This window comes from Dipteris shenzhenensis, chromosome 14, assembly GCF_047967505.1.
Source record: "Dipteris shenzhenensis isolate YYH24624 ecotype China chromosome 14, Dip_SZ_1.0, whole genome shotgun sequence".
NCBI classification, from domain to species: Eukaryota; Viridiplantae; Streptophyta; class Polypodiopsida; order Gleicheniales; family Dipteridaceae; genus Dipteris; species Dipteris shenzhenensis.
The window spans coordinates 24,961,563-24,983,606 of NC_141609.1; the positions used below are offsets into that span (position 1 = coordinate 24,961,563).

At 44.2% G+C, this 22,044-nt stretch overlaps 1 protein-coding gene across 3 annotated transcripts in view; it reads left to right on the forward strand.

Moving 5' to 3' along the window:
- The window catches only part of LOC147894375 (histone acetyltransferase TAP1-like), a 114,485-nt gene that overhangs the window by 66,037 nt on the left and 26,404 nt on the right, over nucleotides 1-22,044 (forward strand). For 2 of the 3 annotated variants that reach the window (XM_087384832.1, XM_087384831.1), the window contains exons 3-4: nucleotides 10,940-10,997; nucleotides 11,258-11,444. In XM_087384832.1, the coding sequence (XP_087240958.1) occupies nucleotides 10,940-10,997; nucleotides 11,258-11,444 (245 nt within the window). The remainder of the gene's footprint in view (nucleotides 1-10,939; nucleotides 10,998-11,257; nucleotides 11,445-22,044) is intronic. The other variant, XM_087384833.1, reaches the window with a different exon arrangement.

Genomic DNA, 22,044 nt, shown 5'->3' on the forward strand with positions numbered 1-22,044 from the left:
CCAAGAGGCAAAGACAAAGGTAAGGCTAAGCAGGTTGACATTGCAAAGTCTGATGGCTGGAAAGTGCCAAGGAAAACTATCTCTCTACAACCAAGGCCCTTACAGTCTCGAAATTGGGATGCCTCCGCACCTTCCCCTGGGCAAGCTTCTTCTTCTTCCACTTTCGGTCATTCTCTTGGCAATTGGGTCTCCGTTGTTAAGACGGGCATCCCCATCTATGATGATATTGTCTCCCCCCAGGTGTTTACTGCTATGGGTCAGCTTGACCCAGATACGATGGTGGATGCCTGACACTCCTTGTTTCATGGAGTACATATCATACACTGTATATATTCTTTATGAGTACTTCCCTTCGGTGTTTTACATACAATGTACAGGGTTTTTGTAATGCTAATAAATGGAGGTTGTTTTGGCATTATGTACATACTTCTCATCCAGACATTGTGTTCCTCCAAGAGCACAATCAGCACCGGTTTGTTGGACAGAGGGATTACTTTGCAGGCTATGATATTTTCTATGCGGGTAACATGCGGTCTTCGGGCCTGTGTGCCATTGTCCGCCATGAATTGCAGCCGTTTCTGAAATTTAATCATCCCCATGGGAACTGGTTAGTCATTCAATGTTCGGTGGGACAAGATGCCTATGATATTGCATCTGTTTATGCTCCTCAGGTTTCTGCCTCCCGGGCCCGTATTTGGGAACAATTACAGCATTTTGACTGGAATCCGCATGCTTTTCTTTGTGGAGACTTTAATAACTCTCCATCCCCTTTGGATAGCTCCACTCATCATTCACATATGCTTGCTTCTGAGCATAGACAGTGGCACTCCTTTATGGATTCTGTTAATGCTCAGGACGTATGGCTTTCACTGCATCCCCTCCATTCGGGCTATACTTTTCACCATAATGCCTTCACTGATTATTGGGCTCGCTTGGATCGCTGGTATATGATTCATGCTCAGCAGTATGCTGATTTTACATGCCATATGTGGATTGATCACTCTCTGCTTTTGTCTGATCATTCCCCCTTGTGGCTCACCCTTTCCTGTGGCCAGCCAATTGATGACATGCCTCCCGCTAATCGGAGGCCTTTGCTTATCAATAATGCATATTCAAAGCATGCTGAATTTCAGAATATGATACGGGCTGCGCTGGCTCCATTTCGTGGGCATGCAGAGGTGGACATTGATTTTTGCCTGGCATGCACTAGTGACTCGCCTTCAAGGGGTGATAGAGGATTATGGTCGAGGTTATATGGCTGTTCTTAGATGCCAGGTGGCTTGGGCAAAGCAGTGTATCAATTCTCTTGCTATTTTAGTCAGGATAATGTGTTATCTTATTCTCAGGAACAGGATCTATGCCATGCCAAACATATACTTGCTCTCAATGATAGCAGGCAATTACATAAGTGGCAAAGTAGAGCCAGGATCAAACCCTTATTGGACAAGGGCTGTTCTTCTAAACTATTTTACAAGAATTTGCATGCTTCCAGGAAAAATCAGTCTATCCATCGTTTTAAAACCCCCAATGGTGTGTGGACCCAGACCTCCTCTCAGTTGCAGGATATTTGTGTTCACCATTTCCAGCGGCTCTTCGGATCCCCTCCTCCTTCTTCCCAGAATATCATGCAGGCTCACAAGTGTTTTTTGGATATGGTTCGCCCTATTGTCTCGCCGCAGCAGGCCTTATCTTTGGATGCTCCTTTTCTGCAGGATGATCTTACTGATGCACTTCATAAGCTGGGTAAATCTCGTGCACCTTGGGATGGACTCACTGCTGAGTTTTTTCATACCTTTTGGGATGAGCTTAAGGATACCCTTCTACAAATTATCAATGTGGCTTGGGAACATCAATCTCTCCCTACTTCTTGGAAGCATGGTCTTGTTAAGCTGATACCAAAGAAGCCTTTATGTGAATATTTGACAGACTGGAGACCAATTACCCTTATGCTTATTTCCAAGATGCTAGTCCATAGACTTAAAACGGTTTTGGATGCTGGATTACATCCCAGACAGTATGGTTTCATTCCACGCAGGCAAATTATGAACAATATAGCCAATGCCATGCTTGGTATTGAGTATGCCAAATACTCCAAGCAGGATGTATTGATTATGCAGGTGGATGTAGCCAAGGCCTTCGATACTGTCCAATGGGATTATATTTCACAAACTCTGAGCCACCTCGGGTTTGGCCCCAAAATTGTTCATGTTATTTATTGGCTCTATGCGGATGCAACAGCCCAATGTCTTTTGGGCAAACACCTTTCTTCTATTTGGCATTTGGGAAGATCGGTCCGCCAGGGTTGTCCTCTCAGTGCACTTCTTTATGTAATGGCTACGCATCCATTGCTTCTTCGTTTGGATCACCTTTTGGAAGCTGATTCCTTACATGGTTTGCACATTCCGGGCAGCAAGCCTTTTCTTGCCCAAGCCTATGCTGATGATTCTTTTTTTATGCCCCAAAATACTCCTTCTGATGTTCAAATACTAATGGACACATTGGCTGATTTTGGCTTGGCAGCGGGGCTGTTTATTAATTTCAGCAAGTCTAAATTGCTTCCCCTCACTGCTTCCGATTGGCATGCATTGTTTTGGCCAGGAGAGATTTTAGATTCACATGCTCTCATTCGCCACCTTGGTTATCCTATTGGCTGGTTTCTATCTCCCAAGCAGCATATGCAATGGTTATTCTCTCGTATGCAAAGGAAGCTACATTATTGGAAGTTGCCTACTTGGCCTCTACATGTCCGTCTGCGCATTGTCCAATCTATCTTGATGTCATATGTGCAGTTTTATTTGCCACTTCTTCCGTGGTCCAAGAAAGATACTTCCACATTCATGTCCTATGCCATGGAGATACTTTGGAAAACAAAGAACCATTGTAAAGCCCTGCGCTTACTCAAAATGCACTTGGTTTGTTCGCCCAAGTCGCATGGGGGGCTTAACATTTTGAATATTCATATGCATCTCTTAGCGCGAAAGGCTACCCTCCTCTCCACTTTCTTTATGCAGGATCAGCCTTGGGCTATTATGCTCGCTACCATGTGTACTACTATGCGATCGCATGTTTACGGATATTGGATTACAGATCATTGGGAAGCAGTTTTAGGCCACTTCTCGGGTAGCATTCCAGGTACTCCATGTGCTACGGCGCTCATTCGCAATTGGAAAACTATACTTTCCACTGCTTCTTGGACAGGTTAGCCTTCTCCACAGAGGAATTCCTTTCGCCTTGAAAGTCTACATTGGAGTGCAGTTTTTTCTCCTCCCTTAGCCTTGCGGTATCCCATCAAGGCTTATAATCTAATGAAGACAGGTATACGTTTTGTGGGAGATGTGGTCGACCAGCAGGGTTATTTCCTTTCCTTTCCTGTCGCTTGCCAAACTTATGCTCTCCGTTTACATCATCGCGCTCTCTGGCATGCTATTGGTCTCATGCTTGCCCCTTTTTTGCCGGCCCCTCCTTTGCAGCCTCTTCATCGGCTACAGGATTGGTGTCTCGGATTGGTGTCTCCTTCCGCGCTCCCCTTCTGGAGCTCCTATCTCTCTACAGGACCTTACTTCTCACAGGGTCTATCATGGGCTCTGTTCGGTGCCATGGATTCAAGATCATGGTAATCGACTCTGGCATCTTTCAAAGCCTTTGATTTGGTGGCAACGAACTCTCGAATCTCTTTGGAAAAGTTCTTTGCCGCTCAAACAACGCCTTTTCCTCTGGCGTTGTTTGGTTGGAGCTCTACCGGTGGGCACTACTTTGGCTCGTCGCGGCATTGCTTCTTCTCGATGTCAGCGCTATGCTGCTTCATTGGAGACCATCCCACATTTATTATGGTCGTGCTCCACCTCCAGAGATCTTATTCATCGGATTTCGCACTGTCTTCGGCTCCGCTTTCCTTCGGTGGTTTTTGGCCACTTCTATTGGATCTTTGGTTGCACCCCTCCCCGACTTCGCTCGTTTGCCTTGTTCCTTGCCTGGGTCCGTTTCTGGTCATTATGGAGCATTTGGTTGCAGAGGACTCATCTATCATTTGGCTCTGGTTCCTTTGATCCATTTTATTTCTTTCGAGGATCCCTTCGTCAGTCACTCTATGATTGTATTCAACAGGGAGATCTAGATACTTTGGTCTTGGATGTTTTTTTCCACTGCTTTTGACTTTCAAAGGTTGACTCCATCACGGAGAAGTTGTGTATTACATAGTCTTTGATAATTTAAGCTGTGGTTTTACAAAAAAAAAAAAAGTGTGTGTGTAGTGAAGCACACTTAGTACTAAAGCATAGTTAGTACTATCTAGGACCATGACATAGGTGAAGGCGCCCTCTTAAGGAGGTGCCAATGATTTAGGAAGTCCCTATGATGTAGGATTGATTGCTTTTTATGTAGGAGAGGTGCCTATGATCTAGGACACCCTCACTCCCACTCTATAAATGAGAGGTTTCTCTCTCACATAAAACACACTTTTGGATTCTTCTTGTGTTCTCAACTCTTGTCATGAAGCATCTCTTCTCTCCCACCACCAGTTCCCAACGTTTGTGACCAGCCGCGTACCTTTAGCAGAGAGTGTTGTCAAATGGCGTTGAATGAGCAAATAACCTCATCTAATAATGGTCGAGAGGGATAGAAGATGAAGCAGTGAAGGAAATGAAATAGTGGAGACTTAAGATTGCAAGGGAGAATGAAACGTTTGAGAGGGATAGAAGAGGAAATGGTTAAGGGAATGGAATAGCGGCTTGTAGCCCACCGACTACACTGTCAAGGTGAGAGCCACCATGGTGGTTGGCCCGATTTTCGAATAATTCAAGGTGGCAGTACTGACTTGCATGGTAATGAATGATTAGAGGTGGTAGCATCTAAGATTCCCAACCACGTCTGTGGTGGCGGCTAAGACCCACTGGGCTGGCAGTTAATTACCAGCCACCGCAGTGGCCCGCAATTACTCAACTTCCAGTTACCACCACCGAGCTTGCATGCATGATTACTACGAGTGCAGTAAATTATGGTAATGAGGGATTAGAGGTGATTAGGCTTCATGATTTACTTTTGTGGGAATTAGTGCCCGATGGTGGTGGCTGTCATCAGCCATGTCTATCGTGGATACGATTCCACCGTGCCGCTGCTCACCCAGCTCGCAATAGTAGAGGTCCAACCAGCCTCTCACAAAACACTTTTCAGCGCTAGATGTAGCTTTTATGGGCAGCCTAGCTCCCAAACCCATTCGTGACCAGCCTGTGAGCTCCATTACACAAATGGAATTCTGACCAGCCCACGCACAGCCTTGTACAGAACGACCAGCCCACAACCTTTTCCCATTCGGATATCCAGCCAGGCCAAAGCTGTGTGCTCAGCCCGTGCTCTAGAGAGGCAACGATACCCAACAGCCCGTGAGCCTTCTAGACAGCGTACAGACGAATCGCGGCCTTCAGTCCCTTGTAAAACATCCCGTACAAAATCCGTTTTCTTCCTGTTAATGCTCATGCGACATGATCCTGATCCTTCCAGCAGCCCCTACCATTTCCATATGCATGCAAGTAGCCTTTGGATCTAGAAGGTGCCACGTGGCACCCACGAGTCAGTTCGCCCCATGCCCCTTCTATGGGGTTCTCTTTGGACCATACCAATGCCCATCAAAGAATAACACTCCTCCTAAAGAGAGGAGATGACCACGGTGGTACATGAAGACCCTGGAAGACTCAAGGATGACCAATATCCTTGAAGCAAGTTCAAATGGAGAGAGAAGGTCTCCAAAGAGCCAAAAGGCTATAATAGTGAACTACCCTCTGACAGTTCGAATCAAGATGATTTGGGAAGCAAAGAACGCTCTTTTGTAGGAGAGAGCAATGGAGACTAAGATGGCTGCCATTGAGAACTGCAAGTGGACCTGGTACCAAGGCTAGCCAAGCACCAAGTACAAGTCAAACCATGCGCTTGACAAGTAAAGGCAAGATTGGTGGCCAAGGTTTACTCATGGGATGAAGGCCTAGATTATGATGAGACCTTTCCATCAACAGCCCTAATGGAAATAATGATGACACTAACTGCCCATCTATTAGAAGGATGTGGAGTCCACTTTTCTCAATGGAGACTTGGAAGAGGAAGTATATGTGGAGTGCATAGGTGCACACTTCTGCAATTGGAATTCTGACAACCTCATCCAAAAGGATTAGGGGATGATAATGTGCTGCTTTTTTACTGGACCAACTGCAAATAGCTTTAGATACTTTGAAGTTAACCCCTTCAAGTTGAGATAGAGCTCAGCTAGCTTTCTCAGATGACAAGAATTCTTTCAGTCGAGGACAACTGTGGATTTACAAAAGAGAAAATGTCACCTCTATGAAAGAAAAAATATTGGTATAAATTCTTTTTAAATGATACAAGACAAAACAACTGAAAGGAATACGAGAAAAGGCCAATCAAACATATTACAAGAAAAAAACATAGTGAAATTAGAAACCAATTTGAGTTATATTGATCAACTCAAATAGTCTTTGTAAGGCCTTTAATTTTGAAAAATGAGAGGGGTGAAAATTTTACTACATTGAAATAGCACATGGAAAATTTCAGCTAGTGATATGTCACATGACATATACACAAGTGACACAAGGCAAAGGCAGCCAGATATCATGAGTGACACATGGCGAGACACATGCCACATGTCATGAATATATGTGGCAGGGACACTCATACATCATGAGTGACATGTCGCATGGACAGCCCCATTTCATGAGTCACACATGGCATAATACGTGGTGGGGACAATGGGCTATGGATGCCCATGACATCCCCTTCAACTGAAGCTAGAACAAGAGTAGATGAAAAGCCTCCTTATAAGCAGAAAGGAGGCGAGGATAATTTGCAAAAGTCATCATCAACCAAAGGTTTTTCATGGGAGACCTGATCGTTGAACTTGACTGCGTACAAGCGCTGGTAGTTGCAAGTACCTTTCTTGAAGCGATGAAGTAAAATCTATTTTGGCCCAACCACCTGTACCTTGTCGACAATTTCTGGCTGCTCCACATCTAGGACTACTGTTACTGCCGAGCCCACATATAGCTTGAGCCACAACACATGGAACACTGAAAGCATGGCATAGTTACTAAGGAACGGCGTTCCCTGAGGGTGCGAGAGGGGTGCGGATGCATGGGAATGTTCGGAATGTTCCTAGAACGTCATCTAGGCCCAAAACTCAGGGGAAATATGTTCCTAAGTTCCCGGAATGTGTTCCAGTCTGGAACTTGCCAGCCTGGTAAAACCCCCGCAACACACCGTTTTGGTCTTTTTTGCTGCAGTTTCTGCTGTGCTCTCCCCTCCAGCACTACTAATACTCTCTCAGCCCTCTTCCTACCCACTCTGCCTCCTTCTAAGCCCTCTCTTCCTTCTCTCCACTCTTTCCCCTTCTCTCAGCCCTCTCCAATCAGCCCACCCTTCTCTCAGCCCACTCCACTATCAGCCCCCCCTTCTCTGAAGTCTCCACTCTCTCCCTCTTCTCTCAGCCCGTTCTATTTTGTATTGAGGCCTTCATGCCCAAAGCTGCAAGCCTGAGCCATGGCCTCCCTTTCTTGTATTTTGCATACTATGCTCTTTGATCTATATTTATTCTGCAATTCTATGGCATTATGCACATTGTAAGCATCTTCACGAATGTAAATTTCAGTTTTCTATGGGTTTTTTTATGTTTTTAAAGTTTAAAGCTGAAATGGAAAGTTTAGAGCTGCTAAAAGTGGTTTTCTTTTCATATTTTGGTACATCATTGATAACCTGTATGATCAGGAAGGTTTGAAAGCTTCATGTGAAAGCTTCGAATACTTCTTTCCAATCTGTTTGAGTTACCTCATCAGGATCCGGAGATAGACCCACTGCCACTCCTTGTATGGTTCTTGCTAGGCTCTGCCTCTGGTAGGAGACTTAAGCTTTGGTGATACAGTCTTTGTTGGACGCAATGATTTGCTCAAACAACTCGGCAATGCGATAGGATTTGTATACACCTTCTTGGATGTTCTGGTAAGAAGGGACTTGAACGTTTTTCCAAAGGCTGCTTCATAGGGAGTCCCACCGTCCCACTCATGCTAGGTGTCTGGAAAGCGCATGTATAGCTCTAGATATAGAACTTGGGATTCAACCTTTGTGGTCACATGCACCAGTGCTAGGCACAGGTGGCAATGACACTTGGCTGCACTGCTAGGTGGCAATGACACCTTGCTACACTGTCAGGTATCCACAACATAATTCGTAGCATATGCAGCATATTTTGGAGCAGATAGGGCATCGTTTTGGGCATCATTGCCACATCAGCCAAGGCAGGAAAGTGTGTAGGGCAAACAGTAGACTAACAGCTAGAAATTGGACCAAGTAAGGTCTGACCAGATCAGTCAAAACAGCCGACCAGATCAAATCAGCCAACAAACCAAACTAGTTGGTCAACTACCTGCTCAGGTCAGCCTGTTCCACGCCATATGTAAGGGGTCCTAGTCCCTCAGTCCAAACATAAATTCAGCAGTCAAACAGGATCCTCTCCTTGCGTACAATCGGTTTCTTTCAAGCAGCTCCAAAACCAGATTGAGCGCTGTCAAAGTTCATCAACCACTCAGGGGTCTTCCACCTCAGAGCAAAGCTCTGTGGACCATCCTTTGGCAGTTGTCATCAAAGTCAATTCTTCATCCACTCCTTCATCCACTTAGGCATCTTCCATTGCAGAGCACAATTCAATAGATTATCTTGTAGCAGTTCATACATTGGCTTCTCCTGGCTCTACCTGTCCAGGGGAACAGTCAGTTTCCACAGTGGCTACATGCAATTCCTTAGGTCTTCCACCCATGAGGTTATTGCAACCATTTCCACAACCAGCTCTGGGTCTTCAATTCTCCACTTAGCTCTCCAAGGCCTTCCATCCTTGGTCACATCTCAGCATTTGCAAATGATGAGTCTCTTGGGTCTACCACCCATGGGATCATCCAGTTTAAAGGCAGCTTATTCTTTGGGGTTCCCACGCAAGGGGATCATTAAGTCAGTGCAGTTAAGTTGAATGTGTCTTCCATTCATCCGCATTTTTCAATTTGTCCGGTTAGTTCCTATGGGTCTTCCACCCAGGGAGCTCTGTTAGCGGCATCAGTTTCATCAGGTGATCATCCAGTTTTCAGTCATTCATGGTAGATCTTCCCTCCTTGGAGACATCCCAAACCCATCAACAGCTGCAATAGATGAGCCTCTTGGGCCCACTACCCGAAGGGGTTGTCTAGTTTCCACAGCTAGTTCTCTTGAGGCTTCCCAAGGGGACACTCACGTCAGAGCAATCAAATGTGATAAGTCTTCCACCCCTTGAGCCTCACCATCAACTACATCCAGTACCTATAAGTCGTTCACTCGCAGAGTTCAATTTGCTACATCAGTTTCAGGCGACATGATTCACATTTCACCTTCTCATCAGGAGTTTTCAGGACTCACAGCCTCAGTTTCCAGTGCAACTGAGCTTGATGCTCAACAAGAGGGAGCATTGCAGGACTCTACCAAAACTCTTTCAAGCCTAGCAAGAGGAAGTACCCTCACAGAGGAAGTAGCATGTGTAGCTATCAATACTACAGAGGTTGACGATTCCTCGAGGGTCAGTGAGGATAGTCATCCAATTCCCTCCACAATTGCCTTTCCTCAATTCAGAAGGGACATGACACTTGCCTCAGCTTTCATTCGAGAGTTTCAAGATCCCTCGCATTCCCATCTAGTGAGGTCAGTCAAGCAGGTTCCTCTTCAGCAAACCACAAGCCACCAACAATAATCATGACAGTGTCCACCCTCTCAAATCTTCTATTGACAGAGGGTGCTGAAAATAATCCTAATCCTTCGAGGACTGCTCTGATGCAGCTCAGCCTACCCTTCCCTGCCTACAGATTCACTGCCTTGGTATCCTCATATGGGGGCTCACAATTGGGTAATGATATTTTGTAACAGAGAGGTCACAATGCATCTTTTTTCTTTCTCTACAATGTGTGTTCATTTTTTTGCCTCAACCTTATCAGGTGTCTTTTCCTAGAAGGTTTGAGTTGCACAAGGTTCAATTATATTTCTAAGACCTTTTTCCTTGTATTGGCTCCTCGTTCTCTTACACTAAGAATGGGTAGACTTTTGTTTGACTTGTTTTCTAAAGTAGAGGTGGAATCTTTTGCAGGAACAGCCCTATCACATTGCTGATAAACTTGCTAGTACTGTCATTTTGATTATGCTGAATTAGGGCAAATAAATTTTGATTTTAGAGGATGAGTTTGGGAATGTTCTTGGATTCATCTAGGTATATGCCTCTGCCGTATTAGCGGACATGCAAATTTCACCTTGTGAAGTTTTCGTCCAAGTTGCGGCCTGCTGGTATTGCGATAATTCTTTCTTTCTTAAATGGTGTGTTGCCCTATCAGTTAGATTTAGATTTAGATGCTCGTTTGGGAGAGACTAAAATGAAATCGTTTAGACTTCACAAGCAGTTGTAGCTTGAATGAAGAGATTTGGACTACTTTTTGATTAGCCTTCTCCTTTAGTGCTAGCCTTCGTCATGGCTGAGTTTGCCCTTCACCTCCGGAGTGCCGACAGAAACTCAGTACGAAGACTTTGTATAAATGGATGCTCAAGTATGTGTGGGTGTGTGGATTTGTATGTGTGAGAGCATACTTTTATACTATGGTCTACACCCATTGTTGGGCGCTGATGATGTCAATGGGGATGTCGTAGTAGCTAGTCCCTGCTATGCGTGATGGAGTTTATGGTTTTCAATCTTATGAGTGACTATCGTGGGATTGAAATTGCACTATGTTGTGTTTTTAGAGGATGAGTTTGGGAATGTTCCTGGATTCATCTAGGTATATATTTGATTTTATGGAGCAAGGGAGACTTACTTTTAGTAATTTTAGATGAAAGACATTGATATAGTCTTTAATTAAGGTTCATAAACTTTTCATTGTTACAGATTGCTGGAAACGAGGCTCTAAAGTAAAGGTGCACTTTTGGGACTCCTTAAGGTCAGGGTAAGTTGTCTTTGTCGTTTGTTCTCTAGGAAGGGGGCTTCAGGAATATTAGAAAGTTGCATAGCCTCTACAAGATGTGCAACTGGCTTACTTTAATAAAAATTATTTATGAAGTCGAGAACTATATGGATTGTCAGTGCACCGAACGTTAAAGGCTAATACATGCTAATGATAAGTTACTCTTGCACTTAGAAATACTAGAAGCCTTCTTGACTGTGCCATGGAAATTAATTGAAAGGTTGCTCCAAAGACTTGTGCAGCTTTAACAGGAAATCTCCAACAACTGTCGCAGAACCAGTTGTAGAAGAGGCACCAGCTGATGTTCCATTTGATGATGAAGTTGTTGTATTAATTGAAAAGGTTCAGCCAGATGGCACAAAAGATAAGATAATCTTTGCATCTGGAGAAAGTATTGATGTCCATGAGCTTGAGGCCCTCTGTATAAAGGTGTGCAAATGGACTCTTCTTGCATTGAATGCAGTGGTTTGAATTCTTAACGATTTAAATGTGCCTATTGCTGATTCTGTTTCTGCGAAATTTGTGGGATTTTCTTAATGTTTGGTCTTACTTGCATTTTGTGTGTATTCAAGGCTGTTATTGTTAACTCTCTTACATTCTTCCAATGAAAAAGTATAAGGGCAATATAATCATGTGACGTGACATCTCTGGATGCATACAAGAGATTAACTAGCAGAACCAACGTTTAAAACAACTGGGCTTCAGTAAAAATAAAAGTAGTACCTGCATCATGCAGGGAAATGCGTTACCCCACTTGGAAACAGGGAATGTATTCCACAGATTAGCTGTTTTTGGAACCTAGATGTTGCTAGTGAACTGGTAAAGAAACTGGTACCAAAATCTCCCTCCAGCCAGAGAAACAACTGTGGAACTAGGTCACCAAAAACATACCCTGCAGCCGAGTGGAATAGTATGGTTTGACATAAGCCTTGCTCCTCTCAAAGCCAAAGGTGCCTCCATCATGGAAGCCCTATATGCACACCAGACCTTCCCCCTCACCGCCTTGTGCACCAAGAAACCACCTAGAGGAGTGTTCCTCACAATAGCTTGTATGATGAAGATTGCAAATCCTTATGATGCAAGATACCTCAAGGGAAGGAGCAAGGTCATGCTGTGCTAGAAATATGGATAGAGTGCCAACAGATAATTTTCTGCAAGAAGAGGGATTTCATTGCTAAGAATGAAAAAGGCCCTGATTGAGCTTCTCTTGAGCAACGGCACTAAAGAATTTCGGAAAGTCATCTTCACCCAAAAAAGCTTATCCTTGGTTGAGATGCTTGCATTGTTTGAGAAACTCATCATGCATCATCTACCAAACCATCTTGTATCATCTACGAAACCAGTGGCTCTGATACCATGTTCTAACTCCCACAAGCAGAAAGAGATAGATTGAGATCACACAATGTCACTCCAGGACCAACTTATTCCATGGGCATGCATGTGTGAAAGGACAATACAGTTCCAGAGAGGGAATGCCTAGAGATACAACCAAGGGAAATGAAGAACCAAGTAGAACACCTTTAGCACATTGTCGCTGAGGAGCAGCCGCAATATGAGTCGACCTTGTTCTGGAAGTACATCAGAGCACGTTTTCTTCCACCTCAGTACCTAGATCAGCTAGGGGCATGGTTTTTGAACCAGGGACCCACAGAGGCAGTCAATAGTTACGCTCGGTTTGCTCAGGCTGCCATGTAGCTACAAGAAGACGAGCGCAACAAGATCCTGAAGTTCCTTCATGGTTTGTGAGGAGACTTTCAATGGTATATTTGCAGCTTCAGGTCCCTAGGATTTGACAATGCGTATTTTTGAAATGGAAGCAAGAGAATGGAGCTGAAGCAAACTGGAATGAAATTGTAGCGCCTCAAAATGAATTACAAAGCGAGGGTAGCCATAGAGACAAAACCATAGGATGGGGTCAAAACATGTGTGGTGACTCACTCACCCACAAACTCAACCTCTAATTGAGGTTAGTTGTAAAAAACCTAAGTAAAGGGAAAAAGTGCCCCTAGCCCCTTATTACATAACATTGGCCATTGCCTTAGGAAATATAAATATTTCTAACACCCCCTTGCATTGAAATGCCAGACTGTACAAGGTAAACATCAATCACCAAACGGATATAAGTTCAAAGCTTTGCGAAAAACCTCCATCTTTGGACGAGGTAATGCTTCGGTGAATAGAACCGCCACATTCTATTGTATAGGGTAGAAGATTGAGCTGAATCCCGTGCATGTAACCGCTCCTTGACATAGTGGTAATGAATGTCAATGTGTTATCGTATGAGCATGGAACACAGGATTTGGTGCCACGGCAATGGCACTCTAACTATTAGTGAGAATTGGACTAGGCTCCTCCAATGATGCATGAAGATTGGCCACAACGCCTCAGCCAAATACACTCGACTGTGGTTGTGAAGGCTACCTTGTACTCAGCCTCACAAGATGAGGTAGCGAATGTAGATGACTTTTGCTTAACTAGGAAATGCATGAGTGTCCAAGAAAGAAAAAATTACCATAGGTTGACTTCCAGGTATCAAAGTCATCCGCCCAATCCAAAATTGCTGCTGTAAGCATGTAAATGAAAGTCAACCCCATAGGAAAGAGCAAACCAAGAGACTGGGTGTCCGCCTAGCAATGAGAAGTCTCAACTGGGACATTGCAAGTTGAGCATGCGTACGTATGTTAAAAATTCGGGTCTGTGATTGGGATAGACTGCTTCCCCTCCAATAGAAGCCCCCATCTAGTGGTAGGATCTCCCCCTCGGAATGATTTGACCACCTCATCCATCTTGTGTGTGAGGAAACCCCTCCTCTTACCACGTGTCAGTCATCGTGAGATCCACTGTGTCTCAACACTGATGTCAAATGGCCTAAGTCTTGCTAACGCGTGAGGTGAGCTCTCATCTATCTGCTCTCGTCGTTGAACAGGGTTTTGAGGAATCTTCCTGACTGAGGCATGTGTGGATCGAGTCATGGGAAAAAATCTGGTGGTAGTGTTCTATACCACTGAGACAAGAGTGTCAGAGGTGTGGGCAAGGTCTGTATCATCTCCAAGTAGGGCTAGAAGCTCTCGAACTAGGTGGCTCACATACATTGGATCAAGGGCATGATCAAAGTGGATCTGGACATGAGTGGGCATGGGAGGGGCTCTCCCTATGATTAGCATAGAAGTAGAGATGCAAAATGCTACGTATGAATGATCGGCATCGAGTGGTGGAGGGGGCACAACAAAGTTGTATATCTGTGAAGCAAAGGCTGAGGGACCTAGCAGGTAGTCCACTGTGCTCTTGCCCTTGCCATGTGGGAAACAAGTAAGCCACCAGATGATGGCCATCTCTGGAGACCGTTATATGTGATCAGATCATGAATTGCACCCAACTCTAGTAGATGTTGCCCGTACCCTATCACATGTGGTGCATCTGTTGAGTGCCTCACTATCCCGTGCTCTGCTGCATCTAGTTTGGGTACTAAGAGGGGATCGGATCCAAAGTTAAGCAAGCCCACATGTTTGTCTATTGTGTGTGCATTAAAGTCACCAAGAAGGAGGGTATGTTCCTATCTGGAGAACTGTGTGATGTCATCATGTATCGTCTCGTATGGGATGTGTCCCTGCGTGGTGACCTCACGTGCATAAGATGATGTATCTAGTGGAAAATAGCACACCGTAATACAGATTTGTCGTGCATTTGGGAGCTGGACTCGTATCCACAGATGATGTGCATGCTCCTCTCTTTGTACCACAGATATGAGTGGTGATGTCACCGTCGGTAACATATGGCTGTCAGTGTCGGTGTGGGAGTCGGTGTAGTCATTGGTATATAGTGACACTACAGTGTCGGTACAGGCATTGGTATATACCGACATTTTTGAAGCTAAAATAAATTTTCGGGGCAGGATGCATCTTGCCCCATAGATTTTTTTTTCATTAGAATCATGATTAAATGTTACGAATGAGGAGGTGTATATGTTACAATGTTTCAAAGAAGGTCTACAAAGTAATGGCAAATTTGAAGTAATGCATTACAAAATGGTAAAAGTGCCAAAATCCAAAAAAGCAAATCCGCCGAAGTAATGCACTAATGCGCTACAAAATGGCAAAAGTGCCGAACTCCAAAATGGCAAGTCCGCCAAAGTAATGCATTACAAAAGGGCATAAGTGCTGAAATACTAAAGGACTAAATGTCCTATCCCACCATTGCTCCTCCTCGTCCTCCTTACCCTTGTTCTGTCGTGTTAGATGTGATGAAAGATCAATATGTTAATGATGCTGATTTTTTGACTATTTATGATCAACATCCTGATGGTCAAAAGCATGATCACTATATGTTGAAAGAGGGTTTCATTTTGATGCATGGATGACTCTGTGTCACTGATCAGATGCGACAGAAAGTCATAATGGAAAGTCATGCTCCTCCATATGCAGGACATAGGGGAATTACAGCAACAATTACAGCAGTGGAGCAATACTTTTATTGGCCATCTTTGAGGAAAGATGTGGAAGAATATGTGAGAACATGCATGGTTTGTTAGAAAGTAAAGTTTGACAGGCAGAAGGCACCTGAGTTGTTACACCCTTTGCCAATTCCGGATAGACCATGGAAAAGCATAGCTATGGATTTTGATCTTCCACATACTCCTACTGGACATGATGGATTGTGGACAATAATTTGCAGGTTCAGCAAACAAGCCCACTTTGTGCCAGTAAGAAAGAAAATTACAGCAGATCAAATGGCCAAATTGTTTCTGCAGCATGTCTTCAAGTATCATGGGATGCATGAATCCATAATCAGTGATATAGATTCGAGGTTGACCAGCCTCTTTTGGAGAGGGCTGTTTGAAAATATGGGCACTACGCTGAATTTTTCGTCATCTTTTCACCCTCAGTCTGATGGACAATCGGAGCTGGAAAACTCTACCATCTTGGATATGTTTAAATGCTATGTCTCAGACCACAAAAGCAAATGGGAGCATTATTTGCCTTTGCTAGAATATGCTTACAATAATATGGTGCACACATCCACAGGTAAAGCACCTTTTGAAATAGTGGAAGGTGCCAGGAAGATATCTCCCATTTCGCATACAAAAGATTTTTGTGGAAAGCTTTGAAGAGGCTTACAAGAAGATCAAATATGCCTTGCAAAGAAGTCAAGACAAGCAGAAAAGAGCAGCAGATAAGCACCGCAACAAATTGGTATTCGCAGAAGGTGATTGGGTTTTGCTGCATTCTCAAAAGGCAAGGCTGAAAAATAAGAAAGGCAAGAAAAGGTTGTACACAAAGCTGAACATGCGTTACTATGGTCCTTTCCAGGTTTCTGAAAAGATAAACGAGGTAGCTTACAGGCTGAAGTTGCCTCCGCTTTGGAAGATACATAATGCCTTTCATGTGAGCTTGTTAAAGCAATATCATGGAGATATTCCCGAGGATTTACCTGATGAGGTGCAGCCTGAAGTGGAAGAACAGGATGAACTTCTAGTCCCAGAGCAGATTCTGGCACACAGAGATAGAAAGTTCAAGGGTAAAGTTATCCGTTGCTACTTGGTAAAATTTCAAAATTACCCATCACTTGATGTGAAATGGATGGAGAAAGGTGAACTTTCAGATTCACTTGGGATATTGCAGCTTTACCTTGATGCTTTCCAGTTAGAGCCGACTGCAATCCAGGCTCCTATAGGTAGTTCAACAGAGCGAGCGTCTAGAGCATTACCTGGTGTTCAAGAGGGGGGTAGCACCTCCACTCCCTCAGTACAGATGGGCTCAACGTGATTTCATGAGGTCGCTTGATGACACTGTATGTTTCATCCGAGATACTGAGCTGACAGTATTTCTGCTGTGAGACTTCATGATATTAATGCATCTTGACTATTAATTGCCGAGGATCACATAGATTTTGAGCTGTGTATATGGATGGATGCATGCCTCTCCTAGCCATATTTTCACTGTCTCTGTATACTATAGCTACGGCTTTCTTGTATACTCTTTCATGCTATATTTCTTGTTCGCTCATGTGTCTTGGGGCTGTAAACTGTGGTTTGTTGTTTCAAGAGACGGGTATGTCACGGGGGCGTGAAATTCTAAGTACTTTAATGTACTACAAGACCGTGACAACTTTTGGTTTTAAAAGTCCAAGCGTGGGCTTAATAATGTGTAATTAAATGCGGCATGGTGCCTAAGCGTAATTAATCCCTAGGCCCAAAGGCATTCCAAGGAATTAAAAGAGTGGTTGTTAGGAAATGATGATGTGGCATTTTTAATGGGCCCCCTAGAGAGCCATGTACCTTCAGTGGCCCCTTTAGAGTTCCAGGTGGCTCTAGTGCCTTCTACATGCTCCTTTGCCATTCCTCGACCTTCATTGGCCTTCTAAACTTCACATGTGTGGTTTTCTCTCTCATCTTCTTCCTTTGTTGAGATTTTGGACTGGTTTTTCAGCCTCCTTCAGCTGAATTTCGTTTTTCTTCATAACTCCTCACCCGTTTGGATTCCTTGACTTTTGTTTGGATTCCTTGACTTTCCCTCTGCCTCCCCTTCACAGTGATATGCTTTTCCCTCCGTGCGTTTGGTAGAATGGGCAGAGTTGAGCACTTCTTTTGCTGGTCGAATTTGCAAAAGTGGCTTTTTCTGGACCTTTTTGCTTCTACAGCCTCTTGGGCCTCTCCTCTTGCAAAGCTACAGCTTTCTATTGAATTTCGAGTGATCCCACGCGCTGGTTGACTGGTTTTTCTCAGTTTTGGAGGACTTTCCAGTGATGAAACTTCTCCAAAACCTTCTCAATGCATTCCTCTCTGAACCACGCTTCTTTTGAGCCCAAGAACTCCCACTTCTTCATGACAGAAGTGCTTCTTTTCGCATTTTTCAGTGGAATTCTTGCTGGTCGGCTCTTGTAAATGCTCTTTCTTCATGCCTTTGCACTCCTCTTTGGCTGAGAATGCAATTGGGCATTGGCTACCATGTCCTCTTGGCAATTGAGGACTTGGTTCGAGTTTTCAGGGCTTGGTGAGTTGTGATTTTGCTGCTGCAATTTCTTTTTGCCATAAGCTATTGGTTGGCCTCGTGTGCCACCTCTTTCTAGGTTCATAGGTGCCTAGGCAGTGCTACATGAGTCATTCTTTGGTTGGGTATGTTGCTGATTTTATTTTGGAGCTTTGAAAAGCTTTGTGAATGCCATCTGGAAACCACTCAAAGAGAGTGCAGTTGTGGTGTAGTGTGATTGCATATGGACAGCCAATGGAATTGCACTCGGAAAAGAGAATGCCTTTGGATTGAGCCTATGGGTTAAGTGCACTTAGGTGATGGTGTTCTATGCTTGAAAGCCTTGTGAAGGCTCAGTGAATTGAGGCTGCGTGCTCAGTTGCAGGGAAGGTCTCCCAGATGCAACTTGTAATCATTTCACTGTGAAATATAAAGAAATACCGAAAGGGGCGCCACGGTGTTTGGGGCCAATTGGGTGCACTTGTCTATGTTTGTTGAGTAGGGACATTCTAGCCTCCATCCCTTTTTCAGTGGTTTTGTTTGTGAACAAATGGGTAAATGCCAAATGGTGATCATGCAATGGTTAATGGTTGTGATATATGCTTTGTGAGCTGTAAATAAGTGCTGAAGTGATTAAAGGTTTAGTTCCACTGCCCTCTAAGTGATTAGAGGCCAGTTTCAGGGGCTGTGCATATATCTACTGAATGATTGTATTAACTGCTGCATGCATGAATACATATATAGAGAATAATGTCCCTTCATTGCCCACACCATGCACCCCTTGGTATCCCCACAGTCTCTTGGCATTCCCGATTAAGGCTAAACCCGTGTGTTTATGCCTTAATACATGGCACTCACGGTGGACTGGACGAACCACCCATGCACAAATATCCCCTGAGTGGAAGTCAGATGCCAACATAGTGCATGCAAATAAAAAGAGATACAAGCTTTTTAGGCAACGCCAAGGCAGTGGACCTATGAGTGCATAAATGAAAAAATAGTAGACATGGAATGCCACTCTAGCGAAGAAGCGCCATCAATGTCGATGTAGATCTTTCCTTTCACATTACAAAATAATTGCACCAATAATCGGTACCACACGTGCATCCTTAGAACACCACATGTCTTCTTTGCCGCATCACCTTTAAAAAAATGTGACAAAATAATAGAAGCCCCCAAGAGCTGCTACCTGCATGGGTTCACAAACATCACTATGAACCAAATAAAGCTTGCGTGAGGCACCAACTCTCCCATCCGTGGGAAAAGCAGAACGGTGTATCTTACCAAGCAAACACGGTTTACAAACATGCTTTGAAGGCATATGCATTTTAGGAAGATCGATAGCCATACCATCCTTACAAAGCCCCAAAGTTGAGGTGTCCAAACCTCTCATACCACAAATGGGTATCTGCCATGCTAGAGGAATCAAGAGCAAAGGCATCTGCATCTGCAAGTCCAGCATCATCCAAGCATCTGTCATAGGCATCAAGTTTATACAACCCTCTAGAAGAGTGAGCTAGAGAGCAGAGCAAAACGTAGAATGCAATAGACAAGATAAGGTGAGTACAAGTGAGGAGATGGTTTTGTCAATGTCCCAGTCAAGACCATGGTAAAGGCATGTGTAGCATCATAGACTGCACACCGAACACCATCAAAGAGAACCTGATAGCCACAAGTAGCTATGGCTGAAATAGAGATGAGGTTCTTGCGAATGCTTGGAACATAAAGCACATTCTCTAGAGTGACAAGACCACCAGAAACATAAGTAAGAGCAACTTGCCCAATGCTTCTCACTGTATAGGTTGCATTATTGGCACATATGATTGTTCCCCCGATGCATGCTCAAGTGAGCTGAATAACTTCTTGCAAGAAGTAATGTGCCTGCTAACACCACTATCAAAGGACCGGACATCAGATACATCAGAAGCTGTCATGCAGGCATCATGAATATCATGAACATTAGGATTACACTAACATGTAACAAGAAAAGACCAATGCTGGTCTTGTGCAAAGTTAGCTGACTCATGTCGATCATCTAGACTAGGAGAACCAGATAGTGCAGGACCAGACTCTTTCTTCTTCTTCTCAGATGCAATTCTCTTACCTACTTCAGAAATGTCATGTCCAGGTTTCCTGCAATAGTTGCATCTCTTCTTCTTCTTCTTACGCTCTGAAGAAGAAGCATCATGGGAGCGACCAGCATGTGAAGGAGGGGGTTTACCAGCTGAAACCTTGCCTTTGCCTTTGTTTTTATGATGGGTAGCAAAGGCTTGATCACTAGCCATAGAAGCATTGCGGTTGTGTTCCTCCCGAAGTAAGAGGACAACCAGCTAGTCAAAGGATTAATGGTTGGCATTGGCTCGTGCAACCAACTTCAATGTAGTAGCAAAGCCCTGATAAGAATGAGGCAACACATCCAGGGGTATTAGAACAAGCTGAGAATCAGGCACCACCTCATCAATCTTAGCCAACTACTCTTTCAAATCCTTCACATTGGGAAGGTAGGCATCCATATTACCACCCTCTTCAAGCTTCAAGTCCTTCAACTGCTTGCGGAGATAGGCAACCCTCTCCTCATTCCGCACCTGATATAAGGATGCAAGCTGATCCCACGTTTGCTTTGCTATCTCGCAAGACTGGATATGAGGGATAATGACTCTTTAACAGAAAGAGCGATCAAGGCATGTGCTTTGACATCACTACTATCCTACTAAATCTGCTCTTGTGTAGGAGGCAAAGTACCTGTAATAGAATATGCAGCTGCTCCAGAAGTAGCATTAGACCCATCACCAGATGAGCCTAAACTGAAGCATTACCTGTAGTACCGGAAGCAAGAGCTGTAACACTAGAAGTTGCATTGCGTGTAGGCGTGACCTCAGCACCTGAAACAATATTCCACAAATTCTTGGCAACCAATACATGCCCCATCATGTATGCCCACATGGGGTAATTTGTGCCATCAAGCTTGTCCTCTGATGCAAGCATCCCAAACAAATCATCCTTATTGCCAGCCGTTGTACCAAAAATGCAAGGCAAAAGCACCAATCTGACAATGCAAATGAGAGGAGGGCACTCTCCCAAAAACAAAGGCAAATGTCTGCACAAGCTTCAAAGCTTTGTACTGCAAATGTGAGGCTTTCACAAAGTGTACCTGCTGCAAAAAAAGATTCCCAAAGGCAACACGAGGCCTTCCAAGGCAACACATGGCCTTTCCAAAATGCCAAGAAAACAAAAGAAAAGACTGTTTTGCTGGAAATGAAGGAAGCCTTGCAGTAGGTGCTTACCCACTGATGTAGACCCAAAAATGCAGCAGAGAAAAGGCTCCAAATGTGAGCACAAGTGATGAGGCTTGTAAGAGAGGTAAAAGAAATAGAAAATGGCAAACAAGAGGGCTGTGAGAGGCTGGAATATGATGTTTCACCAAGAGTAAATGCTCCCACAAGTGGGTAAACACCTCAAGATGATGGCAGCAGCATTAAGATGTGAGAAGCTCATAACCCAAGGTGTTAGAACAGCAAATGAGGGCAATAGAGCTTCTGCAAAGGTCTCCAAACAGCAGCAGCAGGATCCAAACTCCAAGGTCGGTGGCTGTAAATGCTCATAACAGCAGCAACTGGCCTCCAATTGCAAAACTGACTTCAACAAGTGCCCCAAAAGCAAGTGAAATTCACATGTGTGGAAGGCAGCTGCAGCAAACTCTGAAAACAGCTCTGAACAGCAGCCGTAGAGCTCCATTCCACCTTAAACAAGTATAAATGTGCCATACATTTGTACGGCTCACACGTGTGAAAAGGACTACAATAAATGTGCAGTATAGAGCTGGACCAGGCTGGAACAAGTCGCAAATGCTGAGGAATTGACCAAAAACAGCAGCACTTGAGGCGCCTTGGTTGGAGGAGCCCCAAAAACACGTTTTTTGGCGATGGAATTGCTCGAAACAGCCCCGAACTGCTTCAGCTCGCTGCAAATGCCTTGAAAATGAACCAACCAGCAGGAATGAAAGCTCCAAGGGTTGCCAAACAGCTTGGAAAGCTGTCAATGGCTGAGGGAATGGATTCCCGACC